Source organism: Nymphaea colorata, chromosome 12, assembly GCF_008831285.2.
Source record: "Nymphaea colorata isolate Beijing-Zhang1983 chromosome 12, ASM883128v2, whole genome shotgun sequence".
Lineage (NCBI taxonomy): Eukaryota > Viridiplantae > Streptophyta > Magnoliopsida > Nymphaeales > Nymphaeaceae > Nymphaea > Nymphaea colorata.
The window spans coordinates 2334480-2351237 of record NC_045149.1 but is presented as its reverse complement, the minus strand read 5'-3'; the positions used below and the strand labels follow the sequence as shown (position 1 = coordinate 2351237).

Here is a 16758-nt window from a genome sequence, read left to right as displayed (position 1 = left end):
GTAGTGGCTGGAATTTAACCTTGAAATTCTGTGGTGTTGGTCCTTCGGTGTAGAGGATTGGGAGTTACAGTTTTTGATGACATGTTTGTCTGTCAGCTCATTTGTGTTTAAATTTGTGGGTTTTTACTCAATACTATAGTTAATCTTCTGTGAAGTATGGATCATGTCTAACTGCTTCCTACCTTTGTTCAGTTGTTGAAGATCCTAACTCCGTGTTAGATCCTCTGAACCATGCTACTGAGGAACTTGAAATTTTGCAGGTATGCATAGTTTTTTGTCCATATGCAAAATCTGAATGACTGTTAATGTTGGAAACCTTCGGGTGATGATTGTACAGTATCATGAGTTGGCTACAGAAGCATTTTACCTGACAGCCCTCATTTACAATGCACTTGGGAAGTTTGAAGAAAGAGAAGCAGCTGCAACTTCCTTCAAAAAGCATATGTTGGCTCTAGAAAATCCTGGAGACCAGGAGGATTCTTTTCTATGATGCAGATAGTGCTTTCCATGTTAATATGTTTGTATGATGCAGCTTAGTTATGGTATTATATTTCCTCTGCAAGTGGGAGCCATCGTCAGTTATTAGCTTAGCTGTAGCTCTGCTCCCTTTTGTGTATGTTCTTTGTTGTGTAATGAATTTGTACTAGTTAATTGGCCGATCCTCCATCCGTAGTTGATTAATGACAGCCTCAGCTCCAATACGAGTTATGTATGTATATCATTACACATTTGTATGATAAACTCTAAACTCTATATTCAAGTTCAATCTCTATATTGTCGCTGTTGGAGGGGTTGATGCCGACAGGGATTAAGTAGTTGAGACCCGCAGAAGCTGTATGGGATTTCTTCTAGATGGCTGTCATTTCTGGAAGAGGTGGCATAGTTTCCCTTCAAGCTCTCATGAACCACGTCCTAATGTGAGACCATAAAGATGACCTTCTTGAATCAACCAACTATAATCTATTATCCTTGACAATGGATCATAATTTCTCAAGTTTAAGGAAAAAATTAGGTTTCAAAGGCGAGCAAATAAGTCTCAAAGGAATCCCCTGATGTCTATGCCGAACTAGAACCATAGATAGAACTGATTGAAGGAACAAAATTTATTAATGTGCAACCATGTTAATCCACATGAAAAAAATGACATAGAGTGGTTGGCAAATAATGGGATAGAGTCAAGGGTTATACATCACAGCTTCAGCCCCTTTTCTTTACCTATATTAAGGATAACACTTGGCAATTTTGTGTATTACAGCACTACAGAAAGTCTCAATTAAAGACAATTTTTATCCCGATGATTGATGAGCTCTATGGAGCACATTACCTTTTCGAGCTCCATTTGCAAGTTACTAGCTGGAGGTGATATTCGGACTCATGTTTTGAACCCATTATGGACACCACAAATTTGTGATGATGTCATTTGGGTTAACCGATACACCAACAATGTATGTATGACGTATATCTTCATCTTTTGCTCAAGTTCATCATGGTATTTGTTGATGATATCTAAGTTTACAGTTAGATACTAAGAGGACATGAAAAATACTTAAAGACAACAATAAATTATGGAGAAAATATCTAAATATAACTTTGACAGAATGAAGTCGTGTACCTAAACCATATTGTTGATGGTAATGGAGTTGAACCCGAGCCTAAGCAGCTACATGGCTATGGTGGATTGGCCTCCGTGAAAAAACGGCAAAGATCTAAGAGGATTGTCAAGGTCACCGAATATTACATTTGGTTTGCCTAGGAATATGGAATCATAGCGGCTCTACTATCTAAAATTCTTAGGGAAGGATCTTTAACATAGATTGAAGAATCATGAAAATCCTTAGACAGACTCAAGAAGGCCATCACTAGTGCATAAATGTTTGTTGTGGTAGATTTCTTACAAGCATTAGAACTAAAAGTAAACCCAGGTGAGGTACGAATAGTTGTCATTCCATAGAACAACCACCCTATTTCATTCATGAGTAAAAGACATTGGCTCATATAGCTTGACCCTTCTCTACATGCAACAACAAAATGTTGGCTATCGTGACGACAACCATAGAAGATTGGAGATTTTACCTATTCAAAAGGAGGATTGTGGAGATGATCAACCACTACATCCTCAAAGTTATCCTTAAACAATGGGTCACTTACCCAAACGACAAAAGTGGTTAGAAAGCTACAGGGCATGATTTTGGGGTCCAAAATCATATAAGCAACAATAAAAAACAAGTTTTTTATTCTTTGTCTAGATTATAGAAAATTTACTACTAAACCTTACAACTATAAGCTCTAAGATGTGAAAATAGGTTTAGATAGACCAAAACCTCAGTATCCGACTGAATGCAATAAAGGAAGCCTTGGTAGACAAACCAAACTTGGTCCCGAACTTTAGCTTGAGGAGCCAGATATTATATTATAAAGATAGGTTCGTATTGCCTAAGTAATTTAGGTTAACTTTAGACATCATTCACATTACCATGCAAATTTTATGGTTTGATATGGTGGTGTGCAAAAAATCCTTGAGAGAATTTAAGAATAATTCTATTGGAAGGAAACGAGGAAGATAATTAAGCCTCTACTGAGACAATGCCTTGATGCGCAGAACATAAGCAACAGTGAAGCCTCGTGGTTTAATGATTCCTTTGCCAATTTCGCAAGTACCTTGTCAGGACATTTCTATGGATTTCATATACACCTTGCCTCAGTTTTAAAGAGACTACAGTACTCGTAGTTGATGGTCTAACCAAGTATGGTCACTTTATGACCCTACCCAAGCCATATTCAGTGTCCCACATGGTGAAAGCATTCTAAACCAATGTGGAAAAGCTCCAAAGTATGTCTCAATCAATTGCATGTGATCAACATGACATCTTCATTAGAAGATTCTAGGGGGAGTACTTAAGGCTTTTTAGGCATTGAGCTCAATTTTAGCATTTCATGCCATTCTTAGAGGTAATTTGGCAATAGTAACACATTGTTACAATCCCATGAATCTGCTTACGAAAATAGATCAGATTCATGGGACACTATAACAGGTTCTTCATGAATCTTCCCCAATTTTTGGGGTAGATTCCAGTCATAATAACAATATACTGGTGCCAAATAGACCCTTAGATTATTGGGCATGATGAAGCGGTGAACTGAGTGCTGGAAACTCACCTTTAGTTCTTCTTCAACGAGACTCCATAAATTGAACTACTATTATGGGAAGAATGGACTTATAAAATGAGTTTCCATTCTTCCATACAAATGACACTTTCTGAAGTATACAGTTATCTGCCCACCTTAATTGTTAGATATGAGCAAGATTTTGTATTAGACCCTGAAGTAGAATGGAACCTCAAGGATAGCGATGAAATTCCTAGGACCTTGAAACAAGCAAGGGTGCAAAATAAGATGAAACAAATATTTGAGGAAAAATAAAAGTGAGAGCATTTAAAATGAGAAATTTAGTATTTATTAAATGCCTGCCTAGAAAGCAAAAGACATTATTTGAGCAAATGTATTTGAAACTGCCACCCAGACATTATTATCCCCTTCGAATTTTGCAAAATATTGGAAGGCCACATACAAACTATGTATGCCTTCAAACACCAAAGTCCATTTTGTATTCCGCATTGGTAGGTTGAAACCATATCATGGACACCCTACGAGGAAGTACCGTTTGAAGAGGAACACATTATACCTTGAAAGATCTTGTGAACCAGAAAGGTAGACCAAGGAGTACTAGGTAAACAAGTACTAGTGTCATGGGAAGGTCTCTTAGAGCTATTTGGGAGGAATGACACTGAAATATCCATCTAGTTTCCTTCCAACTTTGGTCTTTTGGCTAAGACCAATTTAAGAGGGTGAAAATGATATAGTTCCTCCTCGAGGCCTGCAAAGTCCAAAAGGGTTGATAAGACCAACCTAGGAAGGTTTAACATAGAAGGGCATAACATGAGGCCACTTTGCCCACAGTCAATATCAGGTTAAGTGAGGGTGTTGAGAGGATCGAAAAAGGCCAAGAAAGCCCAAGTCACCACCAACAAGGACTAGACTACAGGCAAACTCAAGCACAAAGTGAGCCAAAGGCCATGCACTGGCTGGCTGAAATGGTCAGTAAGGCTAAAAGCTTCTAGGCAATGAAGCACCTAGAGCATCTAAATTGTGGCTTTTCGTAGTGCTGAAGGCAATGATGCGTTTCTTGGGAGCTGAACAACCAATTGGTGATCTCATACCCAATCTGACAGATATCATCCCCAACTACGTAGGTAGAATTCGAGCCTAATCATATGCAACTATCCACACCAAGCAGGAACTCAGACCACATGGCCAATGCCTATTAGTGAATCTGCCTACCACACCTGTCAAGGTCTACTAGTGCCAACCACTAGGGGCCTTGCCCAAGAGCCTTCAGAGGCGTCTCAACCTACTCAGAGCTTTCGCCTACATGTAAACACGCAAAGCTTGCTCAACCAATAAATTCTCACTTATCCTCTACCCTAGGCATGTGAGCTATGACTCAATTTCATGGTCACTTCTTGCCATTGGTCAGCTTCTCCTTCTTGGCACCGTGCTAGGAAGAGTCACGTTCTAGTCTTGGTACTCTTTTGACTGAGTTTGTGTGGATTACGTTTGAACAATATTTCTGGTCATTGAAGGTTGTTAACACCATCCAATCAACAAGTTCATGACTATGAGAAGAATTTTTTTTTCTCTCTTACTTCTGAGTTTCTATGTGCTTCTCTTCTGACTGATTTTGAAGATACTATAACTGCACAACCATTGTGTCTTAAACATTTCTAATCCCAAACTTTGGGGTTGTGAGTGATAGTGTATGAAATGGATTATAGTTTAGACATTAAATGCATGCACTTATCCATGTTTTTATAGTTTAAACTCTGTCACTTTGTTGTCTCTGGTATTAAAAGTCTTTGGCCAAATTTCGTCAAATTTACAACTAAAATGAAGAAGATACATGTGTTTTTGCACTTCGAGCAAAATCAAAGAAGAACTAGATCTAGACCTGCATCAAGCTCATTACTCTGTGGATGGTGGACCATCTTAGAACATGCGATCTAACGAAGCTCCAAATCCATGTGACATTTGATCAAAGTTCCATCAAAAGTTCATCCAAGGTGGTGGTTAGACGCTTTTCCTAGAAATAAAATATTTCAGAGTGCTTGTATGAACTTTATTTATAGTTACCTAGTTTTGTGAATTGTCACTAATTTAGGACAAAGATCTCAATGTCCTCCAACTCCTGGTCATTGTTTCTTTGCTTATTAGAGTTGCTAGTTTAAATTTTTACAAGTTCTTGCTGCAACAATGGAGGCTTAAAACTTGCATTTTGCATCCGCAATGGCAGTGCTAGAAATTTTGGGCTCAGGGGCATTAATGAAAAAACCCTCAGATCTTAAAGGTCACCACTATATATAAATGAATAATTTTTTTAGATCACTAATCTGAAATTCAAGACTTCTTGTGAGTCTAGGTTCCACCACTATGCAGCCTTAATTATCACTACGGGAGATGAGTAGAGTGAAACGAAGAATAATTTTCTTTCTTTGATCAACTTTACAATGCACCCAAGAGAGCTTTTATACGTTGAGATAAAGAATACATGAGTAAGTGATATAAAGGACATTTTAGGTTACATAAAGTCCCAATTTGTTGACGCGAAAACAATATGCTCTGCTCCAGTATGCGTGAACAACTACCATGTGAGATATTTTTTTATTTGTATTAGTATTGTCCAAAATGCATCTCCATTATTCATCCAGAACTTCTTTTGGAAGTATGTAGGCCTGCATCCAGTACAGAGGCAAGGATTGGGGATTAAGCCTAACGAGGCAAATGCAACCTCCATAAGAAAGAAAATTATGTCTAATGGGGTTGCTGACTGCTTGCTTTACGATTTCAAAAAAGTTTACAAGGTTGTGAGGGATGTTACTAAATGAGTTTTTGCAAATCTCAAAATACGATTTTCTGTGTAGTTCAAAATAAAGCTCTTTAATTCAAAAATAGATTCTATTGGGTTAAAAAAAGGGCATTTTGCTTTATTTACCGGAATTTCACAAAGAATAGCGGTTTTGTGGCCATTTGTTTTGCGGTTTCAGAATTTTAAGCATATAAATTCCTGAAACAAAGTTTTAGAGTTCAGCAAGTTTCCTAGACATGCTTTCTATATATCTAGAAGCATAGTATTCTTTGAAATCCAAAACAAGGCTTTTTAGTTGGAAGATACGTTCCACTGTACTTATCGAACTGAAATGTCATAAAGAGGATGTTTGATAGAGACTTTCAGCTCAAACTTGATATGACATCGGATTTGGAACCAAATTATTACATGTGATTGAGTAACATTCGGAATTTGGCGGATGATTTTTTTTGTAGGGTGGTAGGATGTTACATTTGCATTTTTCTTGTTCCTTTTTTTAATTACAGCTTGTTAACCGATAATTACTTGGCCAATTAAACTTTTTAGCTTTTATTTATTTTCTTTGAGTCAGTGGCTGGTTTCAGTTCCCATTTTAGCCACTATCTTATCAATAGGGAGAATCCAATGAAAACCGCCTCATTACTCTCTTTAAAGCCTTTAATCCTCTTTTACTGCCGTCTTATCCTATCTACTCGTGCATCCACTTTGGTTGAGGTACCTTTGCCTACCTAGGGTTTATCAGCTTTAATGGTAATGTGAATGCATCCATTATATCCATAATGATAGGCAATGTATGTGTTCATGATTAAGTGCTACCAACATTGGGCATCTGCGTTGTTCTGAGCATGATTTAAAGATAATATGATTGATTTATGTAATGTGCTGACGTGTTTGGCCGGATCCGGCCTCCCGTCATAAAAAAGAATTTAAAAATTTAGATGTAAATTTAAAAAAAAAATTAACTGTGTCAAAATTTTGAAACTATAATTTCATCATACGCCTGTTGTACCCTTGTACCATGTTTATGTCATCGTACTTGCATTTCATGCATATGTATGATCCATGATAGCATGAACCATTGTAGAGAGAGAGAGACAGAGAGAGAGAGAGAGAGAGAGATGAAACGAATAGGATGAGAATGAATAAAACGTGGTCGGTCGTTCGGCCTGTACCGAGTCGTCATTGTGGAACGCCGGTCACGGGCTTCGCCAGTCACGGGAGGTGGCCGGCGTCGGCCATAGGTTTCTGCAAAAGCACTTGGCTGAGGCGGAGACCGGGAGATAAGAGGGGGACAAAAGAAATTAATTAAAAAAAAGAAGTTAATTAGTAGAGAGGGTGAGAAGACGCACCTTGGGTCCGTTAACGGGTGTCTCGTGGCAACTGACAGAATCGCCGTCACTCAAATGCGTCGTCGAAGGCCGGACCAGAAATGTTCATGGGCCTCACCGCCTCACGGTTTGAAGAGAAATCAAGTGATGAGAGAGGAGGAATCAGGCGAGAGAGGATTTAAATTGCAAAATGAGGTTTATGCTTGAAAAGTCAGTTTGGCCGCAACTTGAGTTTCAAGAATTTGATCGCTCTACTGCTCATACATTTTTCTTTTAATTTATGAATATTTCTTGTTAGTATTTTTGTCTCACTTATTTATTACCAACAGGTTGTGAAGGGTTCAGATTAGGTCGAATTAACCTAAGGTATTTCTAACTATAAAGCAGCGGTTTAATGCATGAATTCTTTTGAGGCCAACTAAAAACTTGGATCTAGATATGATTCTAGATCAACTTTAGTTAATTCCACTAATGACTTTTCTTGGTAAGTTGGTTTCATAGATGCAGATTTTGGAATGACCTGCCATGAAGTATATACAAGACTTGTAATATAGAAAACCCAAGGATTGGATCTGGATGTGATTTGTTTTAAACAGACGTTTTGCTTCAAATAAATTTAAATCAAATATGATTTCAACTAATCCTACTAGTGATGCTTTGCATACCCATTGGTCCAGATTCTGTTTTCATTTGAAATATGATTCTTTGTAGAAAACAGGTTTGAAATACATCACCTTGAACCTATTAGACTTCGAGTTTAAGTAGTTTGGACCAAGGTAGATTAAATTAAGGAGTTTTTAAGAAATTTGTCATTTGGTGGTACGTTTGAAACTTGTTGTGGGTTTGATTCAAAGAATCATAATTTACAGGCAGAAATAATTTCTTATAATTTTAAATACTGTTTTATGAATTATTGGTCTTGAATTATGTTCAAAGAGTTTCAATTTGATACCAAATCTTGGTTTAGATCATACATGTTTTCAACACACACACACACACACACACACACACACACACACACACATATATATATATATATATATATATATATATATATATATATATATATATATTGTTTTCTCTTTCTTTTCTTTGTCTGTGGTTTGCAACTTTACATGGTATCAGAGCCAACAGTGAGCTCTTGTGTTTCCTGGGTTAAAATAACAAACTTGGAGTCAGATGCTGTTATTTCCTTGGCATCAACATGGCTGCATGACGCTGGAGACCGAGTTTGAATGGTTGTTGACCGATTCCTCACCGGACTGGTAGGAGAGAGAGAGAGAGAAGAGATCCGGCGGAGGGTTTCGACCAGTGAAACCTTCTCCCCCTTGTGGGGAGAGAGAAAAAGAGAGTTAACCATGGAGAAAGGACCGAAGGTGCATCCGGAGGATCTTAACAGGCGCCGACCGATCCACCGGCAGGAGAAAGAGGAAGAGGGAAAAAGAAACAAAAGCCAAAAGACAAAGCGACAAGAACCACTAAAGACAGAAACCCAACTTACATGTAGAAATCATGCTCCTAATAATCTGGAAACCAGGCAAGCACAAAATACTTTGCAACCATGCAAAATTTTCACAACAATATACACATATATTGCAAACCTCCATCGCGTATCACATACCCATAGGCGTCGAAGTTGAGTGCAGCTAGCAAGCAGCTGAGCCAACTCGGTACTTTGAAGGACTGAATAACTCAAATTAAAAAATGTAAGGTTTGCACAGGCTAGAGATAGTGCAGGAATATACAACGATGTCACTTCACATAAACCTGACAAAGTGCGTACCTTTTTCCAATTGCACACCCCCCCTCCTTGTTGTAAGTGGATTTTGCAATGGATCCAGTTGTTTATGAAAAGTATTTAATGGCTTCCAAAGAATTTCGAAATGGGCTCAGTTTCCTTAGAAATTTTATTGTTAATACTTGTGATCTGTAATTGGACCTGGATCCGATATGCTTTAAAATAGATGTCTTGGGTGTTGCAAATGTATTTGGATATGGATTTCACTTGTTTAGAACTTATTCATTTTCAGGTCTAGAACTAAATTTGATTTGCTTTGTGAATACATGCATTTTGGATCTTTTCATTATTATGAACATATTTGGTTCGGATACGGATCCAAATTAACTACACATGCATAAGTCCAAACTTAGTTTCTTGTATTTTATTGTGCAACTTAAATTCATAATAAAACACCATTTGTGTGCAATGTTTGAAATACACAAATGGATACTGACACAGATCTCATATATTTTAGAAATGGATCGAGTTCCTTCCATGTACCCATGTGCATATTAGTGGTTGTAAAATACATGTGGCTCTGGATTTGATTTACTTTAATATATGTACATATTTGCAATATGCAACTGTTTGTGTTGTGACCCGATAACGTGATGGATATCTGGACCTCTGCATTTTAAAAAAGAAAATGAGTTATTTCTTGTCATTCAGTTGGTTTGGTTATGCATATAGATTTATCATGAATGCTCGTTGCAAAAAAGTTTTGGACATGGACCTCTCTCGGTTCGAGAGTTACTTACATATGGATGTCATTGTGATCTTACTGTATCATGAGCTTGTGTAGATTTGGATTCAGGATCCATGTTGACTACTCTAATGACTACTGCATGTAATTGCTGATTGATTCTGATGGCCTTGATTTTGTTGGTTATTATGGTTTAGGCTTGCTATGTAAGATGCTTATATATGTTGAGCATGCATTTAATGAATCATATGAGCAAAATAAGTTTATACATGAAAAGCATACTAAAATATTTAAATTGTACTTGAATGCTCACAATGGTTAATGTATAATCTGGCCTGACCGTGTATGGTCCGAACTGCTCGTGGAGCAAGGTGGCGCAAACTCTCACGGCATGTGGAAGGTGGTTGCCCTTTTGCCTGGGTGGGTCCGAACGGGTCAGTGTTATGCCTCCAGGTTATTTTGCAGTCACGCTACATGTATTTTGGACATGCCCACTATAGCGTGACCCGTTCCCAGCCACGAGGAGTGAGGGAACATCCCTTCAACTTGTCCTTTTGAAGGGCCGGCTCAATAGAGGATGACAGCAGCCAATGTATGAATCTAGTACTAGTATGTGTTGTGGTTGTTATTGGTTGTTCTATAAAAATGTTTTGCGAAAATACCAGTTCCGAAGGAGACATCGCCTGCGTAGTGCCCACCGTGAATGGACAAGATAAACTTAACTATGTTTGCAAGCATGTCAACATATGTTAATTATTGCATGCATATGTACTTAGTAGATTTTTGACATTGTTGTTCTAAACTCTTGTTCTTCTTGACTGTTTTATCCATATGCATGTTGAATATTAGAAAATGCATTGCTTACCTTGACTTCATGCAATAGTAAGGTAAGTTTGATGTTGGAATGTACACACACATACACACACACAGAGACATGTGTAAACCTAGGATAGACATCATACTGAAACCTTCCCCAAGTTTTCACACCAATTTTCCCTTTTCAAGTGATTGTGAATAGAAGAGAAGGTGAAGAGGTTGTTGTACTGCTGTGATGATCTGATGATGCCCAAACCGATGAATTTCGAGAATTGGATTTTGCAATGTGACAAACTTCTGTAGTTTGTCATTTTATGAAATATTGCTTTCGAACGTATGTTCTAATTTACCATTTTAGTGTGGGTGGTTTTAAAGTTAGTTTTGGTAACAATGCCTAATTGTGTTGATAAGTGGATGTTTGAAAAGTCATTTCCACACATTATGATGTTAATTTACAATGATTCTAGATTTGAAAAAAAAAATGGCCTCAAAATTAGGGTTGTTACACTAGTGATGTGAGACATTAGAAAAAGAGAGAGAGAGAGAGATAGCTGACATATGGAAATGGTGCTTATTGCTGCAGGAGATGGTTAAAGAGTAAGATACTGCAGCAAGAAAAGTATCTTAAAGATGATCCAAGTAGTCTTAAAGGAGGTAATTTCACAGTATGTAACCTCACCATAATGCAGAAAAGATAACACCTCTGCTTAGAGGACTTACCATATTATTTTCCCATGGTAATTTTATAGGATTAAACTTTCATGCAGTTCATTTCAGGAAAAATAAAAACAGGAAACATTGCATATCTGTATATGCTTGTCATGTAAAAACTTTGCAAGAAACTGAATTTCTTGATCTTTGGGACTTTCGCCAAAGGAGGAGGCATAAGTTTGTCTGTGGAACTGCCATTAGCAAGCCTCACTATACACATGGTGGTGCAGTTATTAAAATGTTTTTTTTATGTAAACAAAGTTATAAACACACATCAAGTTTGACCTCAAGTTCCGATGGCATGATCGAAGTTTAAAACCACTTTGGCATGCAAAAGCACTCTACTAGTATTCTAAACAATTAAGAAAAGCAATTGACTCCAAGCTGTGTATTAAAAAAATGACAAATTTGCATAAAAGGAAAAAATCATTTGAGAGATAATGAAATATGTATGCATAGAATATTGCTAGCTAGATATGAAATCATTTTAGTGATACACCAGCTAATTTGAAATAGGTTAGCATTTCAGTCCCCTTCTTAAGGCAATTTAACCATGGACGTCTATCTCCACAATATCTTGTCAATAAAGGGGAGTTTGTCAATAACTTATTTCCATTTCTTTTCCAAAGTAAGCTTCTAGGCATCTAAAATTTGCCTCACTTTGAGAATTTAGCCTAGGTTCGATCAATGAAACTGACTGCAGCAGCATTTTAAAACAAGTAGAATCAGGTACAAGATGATCCTAGAACGAATGTATCACATGTGGTTGTGCAACACAGGTTAATATTCAATGATGACTGAATAAAGTAATGCATAAATGATATTGATTTAGTCTTACATATTTATTATTCATGGTATGAATATCGTCCCGCCATAATGTTGCGACATATTGTCGAGTAGGCGTGAGCAACATCTTCATGCTCACTTTGTAGGTGGGTCTAATGAATATGAGAAATCATACTCATGCTTTGGAATTATATTGCTTTCATGTGATTTTGGCAAACCACAACAATGAGCAAGGGAGATCATGGTATATTTGACAGTTTTGGCCTATGAACATCTATGCGACTATTATATTCACTTACTTGTATATTTGTGTGGTTTGTGGCTCCATAACTGGCCCAGAATGATAGGTGAGACCTTCAATATGTAAATTATAAGATTTTTTTATATTGGTATGGATTTCCATACATGTGTTTGATTGTGAACCACACTATTGATGAATATGAACTTGGTCCTTAGACTGATTAAAAACATTAAATTGTACCATGCACTAATACTCTGGCAAATTATCTATACATGCTTTTGGATAGATTGAACCTACGCCAACTACATAGGTCATGTGATAATATATATAAAAAAACATTGGGGTATATTCGGGATGTCACAGTTAAATTGGTAGGAATGTCAAACCTCCTACCGATGGGTGGATCTCTTTCTCTCAAATCTTTCAAACCAACATAGCTCTCGTTCGTGGAAGGGGTGTGAACAGGCAACAAGACCAAGTAGCAAGAATTCAAGAGGCTCTACTCAAGCTAAAGATCCAGAGATCTCCACTGGTTGTGTCACGAATCCAATCCAATATCGGATTGAGCATGTGCAGAAGACTATCTAATGGATATAAAGTAAGGGAAAAAGAGATACTTCAGGTATGACTTTTGTGAAGGGATAGATGACAATGACCTCAAGGGACTTTGGAGGAAATTCAACAAATTCAAAAGAATTGAAAACCCACACACTTATCTGTTGATTATTTTTCACAAAATGTGGGAAGTTTTGTGACAACAACAAAGCACTGTTCATTTGTTTCCTTCAGATATTGGAAAGAGATGCTGCAAATTGGTACTTGGAGACTATCGATCCAATGAAAAGAAGGGATTTTTGATGAGGTGGTCAATGCCTTTGTCAAAAATATGAGCTGAGTTTGTCCGTAGTGCCAATTATTGATGCCCTTATAAAACCTCCATTGAAAGCCCAAAGAGTTGGTCTGTGAGTATACTCAGAGATGGTGAACATCTAGTTTAAAATTCTATACCCTAAGCCAAAAGTTCATGTTTTAACTATGATCCTCATGGGGGTTTCCAAAGGCATATTCATCGTCATTTCATACAATACGAGTATGATAACTTCGATGACTTAACTAAAAAGGCCTATCATATCAAGACAACCATTAATAATGGATATTTCAAAACAAAAACAAGCCAAAGTAACAATAACTAGAAAGAGTATTACAGGAAGACAAATAAAAAAACAAGTTTGTACTCTTTTCGTCTACAATTCGCTACCAACACACAGTTTGGCCAGCCTAACCAATAGCAGGGCTACAAGGGCAAGGGAAAAAATAAGAAAGAGAAAGTGCCACAGTTCCAATATTAACAATAAAAAGAACCCAACCTGAAAGCAGGCCATTAAATTCATTCCCTTGAAGCAGAAAAAAGAGATTCCAGATTATCTCATAGCAGAGGGTTTGTGTAGACTTCCACATGTGTCAAATCCCCATAAATGAAGGGGAAGAAGAGAGGACCAATTCTACAAGTTTCATACTTTGGGCTATAGTACAAAAGACTGCAGACCACTCAAACACATCATCCAAGATTTGCATTGATAAAGACCTATTGGTTGAGAACACCATTTTAGAAGTCCTCAAAGACCCATTCAAGGACCACTGCAAGAACACTAATTTTGGTGGTGACATGAAATCTCGTCACTTGGCCGTACATGATCCTTTGGGGAATTCAATACAGATATGTCACTACAGTGATCTAGATAGAGAAGGCAGTGCGTTCCAATCAATCAAACTATTGACAATGGGTCTCTTTGACACACCCCAACCTTTTTTACCCGCAAACATTTTTTTTAACATAAAACGTTAAGGTGCAATGACACAACAATTCAAAAAGGGAGGAGCTATGCAATTCAAAACAATGAGGTAAACTTTCATTTATATAACAATTCAAATTCATACAAAAATCACATCAATATATATGACAAAATGCCCCCAAACCACAACTTTGATGTCTAACAAAACCATGACATCAAAGAGACTTAAGCATGACGTGTCAGCACTACAAAAGACCCAAAACCTCCCCAGTAGGATGTGAGTAGAGCCATCTGATCAACCTGCTGCCCTGAGTCAACCAAAACCTGAAAAAGGAGAAACAATTGAAGGCTTGGCCTTCGTAGTATGACAACAAGCCAAGAAAATCTCTAACCTTCTTGGGTGGGGCTCAACTATGAGATAATCACAATCATAAAAGCAAATCATCATCATGTCGTGATAGGGCATAGTCACATGACTTGACAAGAAGACCCCTCACATATACCACGACATGTAAAGGCCACTCAATGGTCACGATAACACAATTCTAATTCACATGCAAGGCATGCATAAACATATCATTCTCATTCATTTCATTCACATGTGCATCATTCACATACATTTCATTCATATTCATTTTATTTTCATTAGCTTCAGTGAATTGACAGTTCCTGTGGATGCAAACACAGGCATGTGCACACTGCGAGTAGTCTACAGCCGGGAGACAACCCCTTGATGGCCCGAAACAGTATGGATCCATTCCCGCTGCAATGGCAGAGCCACTCGTTCATAGATGTGTGAACCTGAAACAGTATGGATTCATTCTTGCTGCAATGGTAGAGCACTCGTCCATGGATGTGTGAATTTCAAGGAGAGATACTCAGCCTTCCCTAGGACACCCAGTTTGAGAAGGCGGGAGCCCAACGCTCCAAGCACATCTCATAATAATACCCTGGGGCCTTGGACCGTCTATGCTCCGAACAGGCGAGACCAGTGGCGAAGGCGAGACAACTCCCAAACACAATGCCACAACCCACTGGCCTCTCATCTCTTATTCTTTCATTCTTATCATTATAATTGCACATTCACAAAATGACTGGCTAGCTCATGAGGTTGGTTCACTTCACGAGTGCACCCACACGTCCAATTACCTCCACACAAGGGCTACACATATCATTAACATTCTTAGCTAGCCATCATACAATACAGGTACAACTATCCTCCAATTTCATTCAATTGCATTATTGCCCACGATAATGTATGTATCACATACCACAACATTCACATTAATCAAATATATCAATCACATCTTTCAAAATTTAGCCAAACTACAGAGAGTAATCTCGATCTGTGATTGACTCGTAGCTGTCATAGGCAATTATCATTCTAGGATGCTTTCTAATGCACAATTGGGGTTGAGGAGATACTTGACTCGATACCTCACCTCATTTGTCCTAAGCAGTTATCAATTCTAGCATGCACATATAATTGTGTAGTAACTTTCAAAACAAAACTTATCGCATAAAAATTCAATTATCATGTAACATTCATTCAATTACATTGCAATCATTCAATCACATCACAATTGCAGGATCTAACGATCCTGAACACATATTCAGAAGTTGGCCCCAGGCAGAGGTTCGCCTGGAATGCCGCCATACCTGTCACGCGTTCACAAAACACTTCAAGCTACAACCCGCGTTGCTCAAGGTCTACTTGACGTACCCAGTGTACCTGCCAACACAGTCAAACGATAAGTTCTCTATTCGCATCGCTTTACAATTAATACAAATTTGACAATACAATCATTGAGGCATGTTATCGCCTCAAGAGGGTGTCGGCCCACAAAGCCCTCCAAAAGGTCTCTTTCCAACCCTCGAGGTTGTCACTAAACAATCTATGTTCCGAACTTTCGATTCAACCAATCACTAATACACTTTTCGCTTGCTTTCATAGTTGAGGCGACTTCCCAATAGTTACACCAAACTCACGTATTCTTTCCCAACTAACGCCACAATTCACATATTCACAATAGTATGCGCCACATGTTCTTGAAAATGGTTCTAAATCTTCTCAACCACATCAAATCTCTCTCATGTTTCCTAATGGCTTCGAAAATAAACCCATCATGCTAAGGAGATAGATATACACGTGGATTCTCGTCCTTCTCAGAATAATCCTAAACTTTTTCCAAATAGTAACATTGCTAGCATGCATTCTAATTCATCAAATCTTAAATCTAGCATGCTCAATTAATAATTATACACGCTCCAACAATAAATATTTGATAATTTAGGCTCGATTAGGCCTCGCTCACCCCAAATTTAGAGTCTAAACTGCTGTAATGCTCCCGACAATCACCTCAAGAGTTCGAGTGATTCCCTAGCGGCTAAAATCATGCAATGTCGCCACCACCAACCCCCTCTCCTCGTGGCTAAGAGGGGAAGAATGCATCCCAAACTGCAATCCAATCCAACACCCACCAAAAGTCAAAATCAACAGAAAGGTGGTTTAAGAGAGGGGTCTGTCGTTAGAAGAGGCCCACAGTAGTTGTGAGGGAGGCTAAAAATGAGTGAATAAGGGCACAATAAGATGGGAGTGAGGTTGCGCACATGAAAGAGACAATGGTAGAGGGAAAACCAAGGGTTCGGGTGAGGGAGAGAGCTAGAGCAGAGAAAAAGG

At 38.0% G+C, this 16758-nt stretch overlaps 1 protein-coding gene across 1 annotated transcript in view; it reads left to right on the top strand.

Moving 5' to 3' along the window:
* LOC116265807 (anaphase-promoting complex subunit 5) overlaps positions 1-772 on the top strand; it is a 70257-nt gene extending 69485 nt beyond the window's left edge. The window contains exons 19-20 of the mRNA XM_031646752.2: positions 193-260; positions 338-772. Of these exons, the coding sequence (XP_031502612.1) occupies positions 193-260; positions 338-490 (221 nt within the window). The 3' untranslated portion in view covers positions 491-772. The remainder of the gene's footprint in view (positions 1-192; positions 261-337) is intronic.
* Positions 773-16758: the final 15986 nt, after the last annotated feature.